At 44.7% G+C, this 14,159-nt stretch overlaps 1 protein-coding gene across 2 annotated transcripts in view; it reads left to right on the top strand.

Moving 5' to 3' along the window:
• Positions 1-13,783, top strand: part of LOC140398419 (zinc finger protein 106-like) — a 128,011-nt gene extending 114,228 nt beyond the window's left edge. For both annotated transcript variants that reach the window (XM_072487092.1, XM_072487101.1), the window contains 4 exons: positions 6,300-6,371; positions 7,736-7,807; positions 9,991-10,137; positions 12,290-13,783. In XM_072487092.1, the coding sequence (XP_072343193.1) occupies positions 6,300-6,371; positions 7,736-7,807; positions 9,991-10,137; positions 12,290-12,346 (348 nt within the window). In that variant the 3' untranslated portion in view covers positions 12,347-13,783. The remainder of the gene's footprint in view (positions 1-6,299; positions 6,372-7,735; positions 7,808-9,990; positions 10,138-12,289) is intronic.
• The last annotated feature ends 376 nt before the right edge of the window (positions 13,784-14,159 follow it).

The raw sequence follows: 14,159 nt of genomic DNA, 5'->3' as shown, positions 1-14,159 counted from the left end.
GTCTATCACCGTATGACACGAGATTACAGTGCCTGTGGGTGCAGTTCTGTCATAACACTGGAATACAGTGCAAGTGTGCACAGATCCATCACTGTATAACACAGGTTCAATACTGTTTGTTGTAGGCTTGTCCATTGTTTAATACCTGGTTACAGTGCTGATGGGTAGAGATCAGACCCAAGCTGGGAATCGAACCTGGGACCCTGGCACTATGAAGCCATAGTGCTAACCACTATGCTACCGTGCTGCCTCTTTCTACATTCTTTTGCAGACCTCTCGTATCCTCCTCACAACTTGATTTTCTACCTATTTTTATATGATCAGCAAATTTGGCTACATAACAGTCAGTTCCTTCATCCGAGTCTCTGAAGATCATAGTTGGGGCTCCAGCACTGATCCCTGTGGCAGTCTAACGGTTACAGTTTGCCATCCTGAAAATGTCCCATGTCTTCCAACTGTTTCCTGTTAGCCAATGCTTTATCCATGCTAATGTATTACCCCCAACACCGTGAGCTCTTGTGTAGTAACATTTCCTGTGGCTCAGACATACTGCAGCAGGAAACGGTGATCAAACGCCTGGTGTGTACAGGAGCAAGCCGAACTTTCTACAAAATGTTCAGCTTTCTGTTTGACAGTAAGAAGAAAAATAGAATTCCAGAAACTCTTGGGAATGCGATGCAGGAGTGAGCTAAAAGGGGCTGAATCCTGATAGTAGTGTGAATAGCTCAGGCAGGTGAAAAAACTGAGAGTTTGTATCGGATCATAAACCCGATATTGTTGATTAGTCGGTTGAAAAGGAACTCTGGGAAGCTACACCATCAGGACTGTAGTGATCTGAGGGTGAGAGGGTTCACAGGTGTATGCCTTGCTGATAGTATTTGTTCCTATGAAACTGGTAACAGTAATGATGGATGCAGGTCTTTTGCAATGTAACTTTGGAGAACAGGAGTATAGTTCAGTCACCTGTAATGACCACACGCTGCAGGTTCTCTGCAGGACAGGCAAAAAAGGAAAAGGAGGTGGCATTGCTCAGATAATAATGGACGGAATCAGTACATTACTGAGGAAGGATCTCCGATCGGTAGAACAAAATGTGGATCCTGTTTGGGTGAAGCTAAGAAACAGCCTGGAGCAGAAAACATTGGTAAGCTTTGTTTATAGGTCAGCAAACAGTACTGGTAGTGTGGCATAGTATTAATTAGATTAGTGACGTATTTAGCAGGGTAATACAGTAATCATGGGTAACTTCAATCTGCATATGGACTGGGTAAACCTAATGAGTCCTACTGCTGTGGAAGATGAGTTTCTGGAATGTGTTGGGGACGATTGCTAGAGCAGTATGTTGTCATAGAATTTACAGTGCCGAAGGAGGCCATTCGGCCCATCGAGTCTGCACCAGCTCTTGGAAAGAGCACCCTACCCAAGGTTAACACCTCCACCCTATTCCCATAACCCAGTAACCCCACCCAACACTAAGGGCAATTTTGGACACTAAGGGCAATTTATCATGGCCAATCCACCTAACCTGCACATCTTTGGACTGTGGGAGGAAACCGGAGCACCCGGAGGAAACCCACGCACACACGGGGAGGATGTGCAGACTCCGCACAGACAGTGACCCAAGCCGGAATCGAACCTGGGACCCTGGCGCTGTGAAGCAATTGTGCTATCCACAATGCTACCGTGCTGCCCGTTGTGGAGCTGACTAGAATTCAGGCTAATTTAGATCTGGTATTATAACGATAAAAGGCTAATGATCTTAATCCATTGTTATATTCACAAGACTTGAGCCGGAGTTGTGGTACAATCGTACAAAACTTTATTCGGTCTTCAACTTTACTTGCTGGCATCATTTCTTCTCCCTTCAATGCCTACAGCTTTCACAACTTTTATAATTCCTTTCAGAGGCAGGGCTATGAGAGTGTCAGTTCCTTACACAGATTGGTTTTAACAGGCCGCAGTGGGATGTTACCTCCACTGATTGGGTTTATGCCCCACTGATTGGGTTTATGCCCCACTGATTGGGTTTATGCCCCACCGATTGGGTTTATGCCCCACTGATTGGGTTTATGCCCCACTGATTGGGTTTATGCCCCACTGATTGGGTTTATGCCCCACTGATTGGGTTTATGCCCCACTGATTGGGTTTATGCCCCACTGATTGGGTTTATGCCCCACTGATTGGGTTTATGCCCCACTGATTGGGTTTATGCCCCACTGATTGGGTTTATGCCCCACTGATTGGGTTTATGCCCCACTGATTGGGTTTATGCCCCACTGATTGGGTTTATGCCCCACTGATTGGGTTTATGCCCCACTGATTGGGTTTATCCTCCACCGATTGGGTTTATCCTCCACCGATTGGGTTTATCCCCACCGATTGGGTTTATGCCCCACCGATTGGGTTTATCCCCACCGATTGGGTTTATGCCCCACTGATTGGGTTTATCCTCCACTGATTGGGTTTATCCTCCACCGATTGGGTTTATCCCCACCGATTGGGTTTATCCCCACTGATTGGGTTTATCCTCCACCGATTGGGTTTATCCCCACCGATTGGGTTTATCCCCACTGATTGGGTTTATCCCCACTGATTGGGTTTATCCTCCACCGATTGGGTTTATCCCCACCGATTGGGTTTATCCCCACCGATTGGGTTTATGCCCCACTGATTGGGTTTATCCTCCACCGATTGGGTTTATCCCCACCGATTGGGTTTATGCCCCACTGATTGGGTTTATCCCCACTGATTGGGTTTATCCTCCACCGATTGGGTTTATCCCCACCGATTGGGTTTATCCCCACTGATTGGGTTTATCCCCACTGATTGGGTTTATCCTCCACCGATTGGGTTTATCCCCACCGATTGGGTTTATCCCCACCGATTGGGTTTATGCCCCACTGATTGGGTTTATCCTCCACCGATTGGGTTTATCCCCACCGATTGGGTTTATGCCCCACTGATTGGGTTTATCCTCCACCGATTGGGTTTATCCTCCACCGATTGGGTTTATCCTCCACTGATTGGGTTTATCCCCACCGATTGGGTTTATCCTCCACTGATTGGGTTTATCCTCCACCGATTGGGTTTATCCTCCACCGATTGGGTTTATCCCCACCGATTGGGTTTATGCCCCACTGATTGGGTTTATCCTCCACCGATTGGGTTTATGCCCCACCGATTGGGTTTATCCTCCACTGATTGGGTTTATCCTCCACTGATTGGGTTTATCCTCCACTGATTGGGTTTATGCCCCACCGATTGGGTTTATCCTCCACTGATTGGGTTTATGCCCCACCGATTGGGTTTATCCTCCACTGATTGGGTTTACCCTCCACCGATTGGGTTTACCCTCCACCGATTGGGTTTATGCCCCACTGATTGGGTTTATGCCCCACTGATTGGGTTTACCCTCCACTGATTGGGTTTACCCTCCACCGATTGGGTTTACCCTCCACCGATTGGGTTTACCCTCCACCGATTGGGTTTACCCTCCACTGATTGATTGGGTTTATCCCTTACTGACATACAACCTATTGTGTTTTCGGTGATGTTGGTTACTGAGTAATTGAACTCTTGTTGTTTTTCACTTATGCTTTAATTTAGTTCCACAACATCTGCTGCTGACCACAGCGCTTGCCCAAAAGTGTGCAAACTTTAGGTGGGGTTCCAGAGATAGGGCAGGGGAGCATGCCTAGGTAGGGTGCTCTTTCGAAGGGTTGGTGCAGACTCGATGGTAACCATCTACTCCTACAGTAATAACCATGTCCTCCGACACGATAAAACCCCTACGTTGAAGAAGGAGGCCCATTGAGTCTGTACCAACCCTCAGAGCACGTTACTTAAACCCACTCCCCCACCCTATCCCCATACCCCCACCTAACCAGCACATCTTTGGACACTAAGGGGTAATTTAGCATGGCCAATCCACCTAACCTGCACATTTTGGTCTGTGGGAGGAAACCGGAGCACCTGTAGGAAACCCACGCAGTCACACGGAGAAAGTGCAAACTCCTCACAGATAGTCATGCAAAGCTGGAATTGAACCTGGGTCCCTGGTACTGTGAGGCGGCAGTGCTAACCAGACCTGTTAACCTTACATCAGTAAGACGGAAAATGCTAGAATCTATTATAAAGGATGTAATAAATAGACACTTGAATAATAATGGTCGGATTGGGCATAATCACTGTGGGTTTATGAATGGGAAATTATGTTTGATGAACCAGTTGGAGTTTGAGGATGTTACTAACAGAATTGATGAAGGGGAGTCGGTGGATATAGTTCATAGAGTTCATAGAATGCTGACAGTGCAGAAGGAGGCTATTCAGCCTATTAAGTCTGCACCGACCCTCCAAAAGAGCAACCTACCTAGGCTTGCTCCCCCGCCCTATCTCTGGAATCCACCTAACCTTCGGACTCTTAATGGGCAATTTATCATGGCCAATCTACCCATCCTGTACATCTTTGGATTGTGGGAGGAAACTGGAGCACCCGGAGGAAACCCACGCAGACACGGGGAGAACGTACAAACCCGACATAGTGACCCAAGGTCGGACTCGAACCCGGATCCCTGGTGCTGAAAGGCAGCAGCGCTCACCCGTGTGCCGCCCAAGTATACTTGGATTTTCAAAGATTTTTTAATAAAGTCCCCCACAGGAGCTTGGTTAGCAAAATTAAGGCACAAGCGACAGGAAGTAATATACTGGCACGGATTAAATATTGGTTAATGGGCAGAAAACAGAGTCACAATCAACGGGTCATTCTTGCACTGGCAGGCTGTGACTAGTGGGCTACCGTAGAGATCTGTACTCGGGCTCCTGCTGTTCAAAATGTATATCAGTGATTTAGATGTGGGGACCTGATGTAATATTTCCAACTTTGCAGATGACACAAAGCTAGGCGGAACGTGTGGTGTGAGGAGAATACAAAATGCCTTCAAGAGGATTTGGACAGACTTGGGGAGTGGGCAAGAACATGGCAGATGGAATATAATGTGGGAAAATGGAAGGTTAGCCACTTTGGTAGGAGGAACATATGCACGGCGTATTTCTTGGATGGTAAGAGATTAGAAAGTGGAGATGTAGAAAAGGACCTGGGTTACTGAAGGCTAACATGCAGGCGCAACAATTAGGAAGGCTAATGGAATATTAGTCTTTATCACGAGAGGATTAGAGTATAGGAGTAGTGAGGTCTTGCTTCAGTTGTATAGGGGCTTGGTTAAACCACACCTGGAGTACTGAGAGCGGTTTGGTCCCCTTACCTCAGAAAGGCTATTATTGCCATCGAGGGCGCGCAACAAAGAGTCACCAAGCTCGTTCCAGGGACAGAGGGACTGTCTTGTGAAGAGAGATTGGGCAAACTGGACCTGTATTCTCCAGTTCCAAAGAATGAGAGGTGATCTCACTCAAACCAACAAAATACTTAAAGGAATAGATGGGTAGATGCAGTAAGAGGTTTCCCTTGTTTGGGGAGTCTCGAACCAGGGGGCACAATTTCAAAATAAGTTATGACCGAGATGAGAAATTCTTTTACTCAGAGGGTTGTGAATCTCTGGAATTCTCTATCCCACAGGGCTTTGGAAGCTCAGTCACTGAGTATGTTTAAAGTGTAGATTGACAGATTTCTAAATGCCAATGGCATAAGGGGATATGGGAATAGTGTTGGAAAAAAGGCATTGAAGTTGATAATCAACCATGATATTGGATGGTGGAGCAGGCTCGATGGGCTGAATGGCTGACTCCTGGCTGCAGCTTCCTTGTATTTGATATTCAGTAATTAATGCTGGTGGCATAAATTTGACTGTTGTCTACATGCATATTCATACATGGGCAGAATGTGAATATGCAGGGTAATGTGGAATCTAGTTATGTAATGTTGGATCACAAAATATTTTTAAAGAAAATTAAAATTCTCAACTTTGTGGTTAAGCCCCTTCCTATATCTGTTACCTCTTCCAGTCCTGCAAAACTTTTAAGATACCAAATTTCTCTAATCTGTCCTCTTGAGACAGATTTTAATCACTCCACCATTGCATTTTCAGCTGCCACAGCCCTAAATTCAGTAACCCCTCCTAAGTCACGGTCTCCCCCCCCCCCCCCCCCCCCTCTCTGTCTGTTAAATTGCTCCTTTAAGCTGCCTCTTAGATCTTTGTGGCATTATATAGAATTCTGTTTGATAATTTTCCTGTCAAGTGCCACGTGATGTGTTCGTTACTGTGTTAGCAGCGTTATGTTTACCCAATTTTAAAACTAAGCAGAACAGTAGTCTAATGTAATGTTATTTTCTTTTGGTGTCCAGTCACACGATCGCCTGCAAGTGTACGGTGGACACAAGGACATGGTGATGTGTATGGTCATACATAAGAGCATGGTGAGTGTGAGCAGCAAAATGATCCGATTGTTCCATTTTGATAAATAGTGAAGACTCACCTTGAGGTGATCCACCCGAGTCCAGGAATTGTCCCTGTCTCACATCTGGCTGTGGTTGGTATGTTAATGGTGAAGCAATGAATAGCAGTGTTGGATTAGATTGGATTTGTTTATTGTCACGTGTACCGAGGTACAGTGAAAAGTAATTTTCTGCGAACAGCTCAACAGATCATTAAGTACATGAGAAGAAATGAAAAGAAAATACATAATAGGGCAACACGTACACAATGTAACTACGTAAACACCGGCATCGGGTGAAGCATACAGGGGTGTAGTCTTAATTAGGTCAGTCCATAAGAGGGTTGTTTAGTAGTCTGGTAACAAGGGGAAGAAGCTGTTTTTTTAATCTGTTCGTGCGTGTTCTCAGACTTTTGTATCTCCTGCCCGATGGAAGAAGTTGGAAGAGCGAGTAAGCCGGGTGGGAGGGATCTTTGATTATGCTGCCCGCTTTCCCCAGGCAGCGGGAGGTGTAGATGGAGTCAGTGGATGGGAGGTGGGTTCATGTGATGTACTGGCCGGTGTTCACGACTCTCTGAAGTTTCTTGCGGTCCTGGGCCGAGCAGTTGCCATACCAGGCTGTGATGCAGCCCAATAGGATGCTTTCTATGGTGTCACTGTTGTAGTGTCTGATCTACAAATTCAAATTCCCTTCCAATATTTTCCTCAGTTCATTAGTTTGTACTGATAGCAGTGCTTAGATTAAGACATATTATTTCACCTTCTCTTCGTCAATTGATGGTTACAGTATGTTACTGGACTAATGATCTGGAAACGAGTTCTAATCTCACCATGTCAACTGGGGGAGTTTTAAGTTCAATTAATTTTTTTTCCCCATAAATGTAGAGTACCCAGTTTTTTTTTTCCAATTAAGGGACAATTTAGCGTGGCCAATTCACCTGCCCGCACATCTTTTTGGGTTGTGGGGATGAGACACACGCAGACATGGGGAAAATGTGCAAACGCCACACGGACAGTGACCCAGGGATGTGACCGAACCCGGGTCCTTGGTGCCGTGAGGCAGCATTGCTAGCCACTGCTGCCCCCAATTAATTCTGGAATAAAAAGTTAGTCTCAGTAATTTGTTCATGAAATCACTGGGTAAAAAAAACATCTGGTTTGTTCATGTTCTATGGGAAGGGAATTTGTGCCCTTCTCTAGTCTGTTCTTTATGTAGTTCCAGACCCAAGGCAATGTAATTGACTCTTTGCTGTCTTCTGAAATGGCCTAGCCAGCCACTCCTTTTCAAGGGCATTATGAAACTAATGGTGTCATTTTGATGGATGACTGCCTTTTTTCTGCCTGTAGATTTACACAGGCTGTTATGATGGCAGCATACAAGCTGTGCGGCTGAACCTGATGCAGAATTTTCGCTGTTGGGTAAGTCTGAAAGTTCCTTTATACATGGCTATACAGTCGGGTCGTGCTTTGCCCAGCTCTCAATATCTCTGCCTTTTCCCTTGACCCTGCTGTGCCCAGCTCACACTGTATCTCTACCCATTTCTCAGTGTTCTGATGATATTCTCTCTTCCATACGTTGATTCATTCAAGAGACTGATATATTGTGAGATACCTATTGTGTGTGTGCAATGCTGAGAGATCCTATTAGCAGTGAGCTTCAAAATATTTCTGGATACAAAGTGTTCAGGAAAGTTAGGAAAGAAAGAGGAGGGTTGGTAGTATTGATTAAGGGGGGCATTGTGGTGCTGGAGAGAGAGGGAGTCCCAGAAGAGTCAAGTGCAGAACTCATTTGGTTCGAGCTGAAGACAAAATGGTTACAGTATATTGCTTGGTCTATGGACCACCAATTAATGGGAAACATGTAGAGGAACAAGCTTGCAAGGAAATTACAGAGAATTGGAAGAATTATAGAATAGCCAAAATAGCAAAACCTATCTGAATATTGACTGGGATTGTAATAGGGCAGAGAGGGGCAAGTGTTCCTAAGTGTGTTCAAGATAATTTCCTACAGCATGTTTCCAGTGTAACAAGAAAGGAAACATTACTAGACCAGGTTCTTGGGAATGAAGTGGGCAAAGTGTCAGTAGGAGGACATTTAGGGTCAGTGATCATTGTATCATATGGTTTAGGTTGGTTATGGAAAAGAACAAGGAACAATCCAGGAATAATTAACTGGGGAAGGCTCTACTTGATGGGTAAGAATGGATCTGGCCCGGATAAATTGGAATCACAGGTTGGCAGGTGAAACTGTATGTGAACAATGGACTACCTTTAAAGAATAAAGTTTGGGCACGGTCAAGGTATTTATGCATGGAGGTAGGGGGCATAGCTGTGGAATTAAATTAATATTTTGCTTCTGTCTTTATGAAGAAAGAAAATGATGTGTAGATTATGGTGAAGGAAGTTGTAGTTCAGACACTTGAAAGGTTTAAAATTGATGAAGTAGAGGTATTAGATAGGCTATCTATTTAAAGTTGATGAGACATCAGGACCAGATGAGATGCATTCAAGGACATTGAGGGAAATAGATTGTTAACTTAATTTTCCTTAGACTCGGGCATGCTGCTAAAGGACTGAAGAATTGCAAATCCTTGTTCAAAATGGGTGTAAAGTCAATCCAGAAACTATATTCCAGTCAGTGGTGGGGAAGCATCCGGAAACTATAATTCGGAACAAAATTCATTGTTACTTGGGCAAATATGGGTTAATTAAGGGGAGCAATCATAGATTTGTTAAAGGAAAATCCTGTTCATCTAACTTGCTGGAGTTTTTTTTTAAGCAACGGAGAGGGTTGATGAGTGTAATGCTATAGATGTGGTATTGGTGAATTTCCAAAAGGCATTTCATAAAAAGCCACAAACTTCATGGCATAAAGGAACAGTAGCAATGTGGTTCGAGTGAGAGGAAATAGAGAGCAGATGTGGATGGATGTTTTTCAGACCGGAGGAAGGTTTATAATGGAGTTCCCCAGAAGTTGGTATTGGGAGTCCTGCTTTTTCTGATGTATTAATGGCCTAGACCTTGGTGTAGAGGGCACAATTTCAAATTTTGCAAACGATAGGGTCTTGGAAGCATTGTGAACTGAGAGGAATACTGTAGAACTTCAAAAGGACATAGGTTGGTGGAATGGGCGGACAGATGAAATTTGAGAAGTGTGAAGTGATTCATTTTGGTAGAATTCAGAGACAATATAAAGTAAAAGATAAAATTCTAACCTGGGTATATGAGCAGAGGCACCTTGGTGTATATGTGCATCAATCCTTGAAAATGTCAGGACAGCTTGACAGAGCCGTTAATAAAGCCGAGAATATCCTCAACATTATTAATAGCAACATAGAGTGCAAAAGCAAGGCAGCTGAGGTAAACCTGTATGAAGTGGGGGTTGGGTCGCATGATGTGAGCGCAGGAGTGGCTGCGTTTTCAGGAACTCTGGCTCTGCTCATCTTGTAACCCTTCATTTTAACCTGGTGCACATTTCATATTTGTCTTTTCTTGTGATGTATGTTTGCACTATGTCTGGATGATGGTGTTCGCCCACCCCACCACAATCTGTCCTCTCTTTCTCCCGCGCCCCTTTAATTGTCTCCCCTGTCCTCTTACAGTGGTCCGGCTGTAATTTGATTTTTGGAGTCCTGAAGCACCTGAAGCACCACCTGTTGTCTGATCATAACAACCCCTCTCTGCTGACCTTGAAGTGTCGCTGGCGCAATTGTGATGCTTTCTTCACTGTAAAAAATGGGTCCAAACAGGTGAGGACAGAAAAAGGGTTCTGGGGAGGGTGTGTGCAGGAAGAAATGGTGTATTCTGGGAAAGGAACTTTATGGAGCCCAATTGCAGGTTAAAAGCTGGGGCACGAGGTTGCTGCAGTCAGAGTTCATCCAATCATCACTTTGTACCTGAGATGGGAATTGAGTTACATGCTGATACAAAAGGTGAAGTCACATGGGATCAAGGGTGAGCTGGTAAGGTGGATACAAAACTGGCTAGGTCATAGAAGGCAGAGAGTAGCAATGGAAGGGTGCTTTTCTAATTGGAGGGCTGTGACCAGTGGTGTTCCGCAGGGATCAGTGCTGGGACCTTTGCTGTTCATAGTATATTTAAATGATTTGGAGGAAAATGTAACTGGTCTGATTAAGTTTGCAGACGACACAAAGGTAGGTGGAATTGTGGATAGCAATGAGGACTGTCAGAGGATACAGCAGGATTTAGATCATTTGGAGACTTGGGCGGAGAGATGGCAGATGGAATTTAATCTGGACAAATGTGAGGTAATGCATTTTGGAAGGTCTAATGCAGGTAGGGAATATACAGTGAATGGTAGAACCCTCAAGAGTATTGAAAGTCAGAGCGATCTAGGTGTACAGGTCCACAGGTCACTGAAAGGGGCAACACATGGAGAAGGTAGTCAAGAAGGCATACGGCATGCTTGCCTACATTGGACGGGGCATTGAGTATAAGAATTGACAAGTCATGTTGCAACTGTATACAACCTTAGTTAGGCCACACTTGGAATATAGTGTTCAATTCTGGTCGCCACACTACCAGAAGGATGCTTTAGAGAGGGTGCAGAAGAGATTTACCAGGATGTTGCCTGATATGGAGGGCATTAGCTATGAGGAGCGGTTGAATAAACTCGGTTTGTTCTCACTGGAACAACGGAAGTTGAGGGGCGACCTGATAGAGGTCTACAAAATTATGAGGGGCATAGACAGAGTGGATAGTCAGAGGCTATTCCCCAGGGTAGAGGGGTCAATTACTAGGGGGCATAGGTTTAAGGCGCGAGGGGCAAGGTTTAGAGTAGATGTACGAGGCAAGTTTTTTTACACAGAGGGTAGTGGGTGCCTGGAACTCGCTGCCGGAGGAGGTGGTGGAAGCAGGGACGATAGTGACATTTAAGGGGCATCTTGACAAATACATGAATAGGATGGGAATAGAGGGATACGGATTCAGGAAGTGTAGAAGATTGTAGTTTAGTCGGGCAGCATGGTCGACACTGGGCTTGCAGGGCTGAAGGGCCTATGATCTGTGCTTTTCTTTGTTCTTTGTTCTAATCCAGTGGGTCTGGTTTATGCAACAGGTACCCAGTAGTGAGGAACGGTGTTGAACATGATAAAGGGCTTTGGGGTGATTGTGTGTAATGACAGATACTTGGCAGTGAGTTTCGGACTGGGTTGGGATTTTGAGGGGGGTGGGGGGAGTTAGGTATAGAATAACAGATACTTGGGAGGCAGGGACAGTCGAGAATCGAACAAAGGAGTTTGAGTGGGGCTTTATATGCAGAATAACAGTTGGGAGTGTGGGGGGAGTGAGATGGTTTATGTATAGAATATAAATGTTATTGCAATATTACTTTTTAAAATTTAGTTGTGCTGCGTGGTCAGTTTTATCAGTGCACAATCCCTTTAAAATTATTTGACGTAAGTCATAACAGTAATTCTCTGGCTGCTGCATAGCTTATCAGGAACATTGTTCAACAGTGAGTTACAAAGGGCGACACGGTGGTGCAGTGGTTAGCACTGATGCCTTACGGCGCCGAGGACCCACGTTTGATCTTGGGCCCGGGTCACAGTGTGGAGTTTGCACATTCTCCCCGTGTCTGCGTGGGTCTCACCCCCACAACTCAAAGATGTGCAGGAAGGTGGTTAGGCCACACTAAATTGCCCCTTAATAGAAAAAAAGGAATTGGGTACTTTAAATTTGTTTTTAAAAAGTGAGTCAGATGCTGGAATATAATCGAGGGATTTGAATGATTTATATGTGAAGTAATGCAGGATTTTTACACGGGATACGATACCTGGAGGAGCTGGAGGTTGCTGCCTCACCTGTTGGTTGGCTGGCAGGCTTTTACTCCTTGTTTGTTTGTCAGTGGTATATTAACAGCTTGTCCATTGATTTTCCCAGGATGCCCCCAAGCACCTGTGTCAGCATGCTGAGGAGGACAGCCATCTGGACCCATGAGGAGACATTTGACCTCCCAAATTGGGAAGTAATTTAAAAGACTGTACCATACACAAACGTCTTTACACAATATATTTCCATCATTCCGAAATTACAGTCTCTTGTGAACTTGCTGTACATCTGAGGAATCTCGATGGCTTCACAGCTGGACTGAGCCTACATGTTGCAGCTGTTTTGAGATTTATCTGCTCTTTAACACGGGCCTTGCTGCCTGAAGGGTAAAGCTGACAGAGTGAGAGTTTAAAGGCATGAAATATCGATCAACAGTGACTGCTCCACAAACATGTCTCGGTTTGCGTGCGGGGTGCATACACCCCGGTCTGAGTCTGTGAGTGCATGTGTCCACTTACGATTCTGTAGATTTTGTAACTTAAACATTGGTTGTTTGGCTGTTTGCCACAGTTTGACAGGCTTCCATGTGGAATCCTGCTGATTCCTGCAGCCTCGAGGACTGATCTCTCATTTTGAATCACAATTATTTCTTATTGTTAGGTTATTCATTTTATACCTAATAACCTTGTTTTCAAATTACATACAGATGAAAATGTGGTTTCTGAACCTGTACCAAGTATTTTTTTTTAATATCCAGTGTGTGTGTTCTGTATGTGTTTGGGGCTGTGAGACAGTAAGAGGAAATTGTGAATGGACATAGATATTGACGCTCAGACCATACTCTGAACGGGAAGTCTCGACCTAGGTCAAGTCCTATTGGTGAGACCTTGGGGGCCCTGTGGCTGAGTAGAGACTAATTCTGGAGGTTTTTTGAGTTTTTGTTGCCACTGTGTGATGCCTGCTGCATATCACCATGGTTTTATTTATTCTTTTTTTTAAGGTCTAGGATAAGAATGTAGTTTGACAGACGTGTGTGGTCACAGAAAGGCCTTGAGCCCAATTGCAGCCTGACCATGACTGTTCCGCTGTTTTTTTTAAGTAAAGTTCTATTTTCTTCAAGATTTTAAGTCAATAGGTACCAAGGTCATGACTGGATGAGTTGCAAGAAAAGATTCTTTGACGGATAAGTGATCTGAATCAAGCTATGCACCGTGAGGCTGCATGTAATGCAGCCCTACTGAAGAGTGTGTGTGGCACTAAGACTGAATACTTTGCCCCGTCACTTGTGTTGTGTGTGCAGTGAGGCTGCATTTAATATGTGCTTTGTGCGGCTGCATGTTATGTGGCCGTGAAGTTGTTTATTGTGCAGTCATGAGGCTGCGTATTATGTATGCCCAGTGAGGCTGGCCATAACACTGCATATTATGTGTAGCCTTGAGACTGTGTACGCCATACGCAGTGAGGCTGCATATTTTATGTACCACGAGGCTCCAAATTGTCAGTGTGTGATCGGAATGAGAATATTTACAATAAATGATTTTGCATTGATTGGAAACTATTCCAAATATCTAAATAAATGTGACTCCGAGAGGATGTATTTCTGGATCTCGTTTGGTGTCTAATAAGTTATGCTTGTCTCAGAGCTTTCCTTCATTTCTGAACCAGCTTTGTTTTTTTTTTTAAATATACAACATGGACAGAAAAAGACAGTCAAATGCACCAAGTAGGGCAGTATGGTGGCATAGTAGTTAGCACTGCTGGCTCATGGTGCTGAGGACCCAGGTTCGATCCTGGCCCCGGGTCACAGTCCGTGTGGAGTTTGCTCATTCTCCCCATGACTGCGTGGGTTTCACCCCTACAACCCAAAGATGTGCAGGGTAGGTGAACTGGTTGTGCTAAATTGTCCCTTAATTGGAAAGAAAAAGGAATTGGATAATGAAAAAAAAAATGCACCAAGCTGACCCATTCAGACAGTCCTCTG

The sequence above is a fragment of the Scyliorhinus torazame genome, chromosome 2 (genome assembly GCF_047496885.1).
Source record: "Scyliorhinus torazame isolate Kashiwa2021f chromosome 2, sScyTor2.1, whole genome shotgun sequence".
Taxonomy (NCBI): Eukaryota; Metazoa; Chordata; class Chondrichthyes; order Carcharhiniformes; family Scyliorhinidae; genus Scyliorhinus; species Scyliorhinus torazame.
The sequence above is the reverse complement of the archived record's forward strand: the minus strand, read 5'-3'. Positions and strand labels throughout refer to the sequence as shown.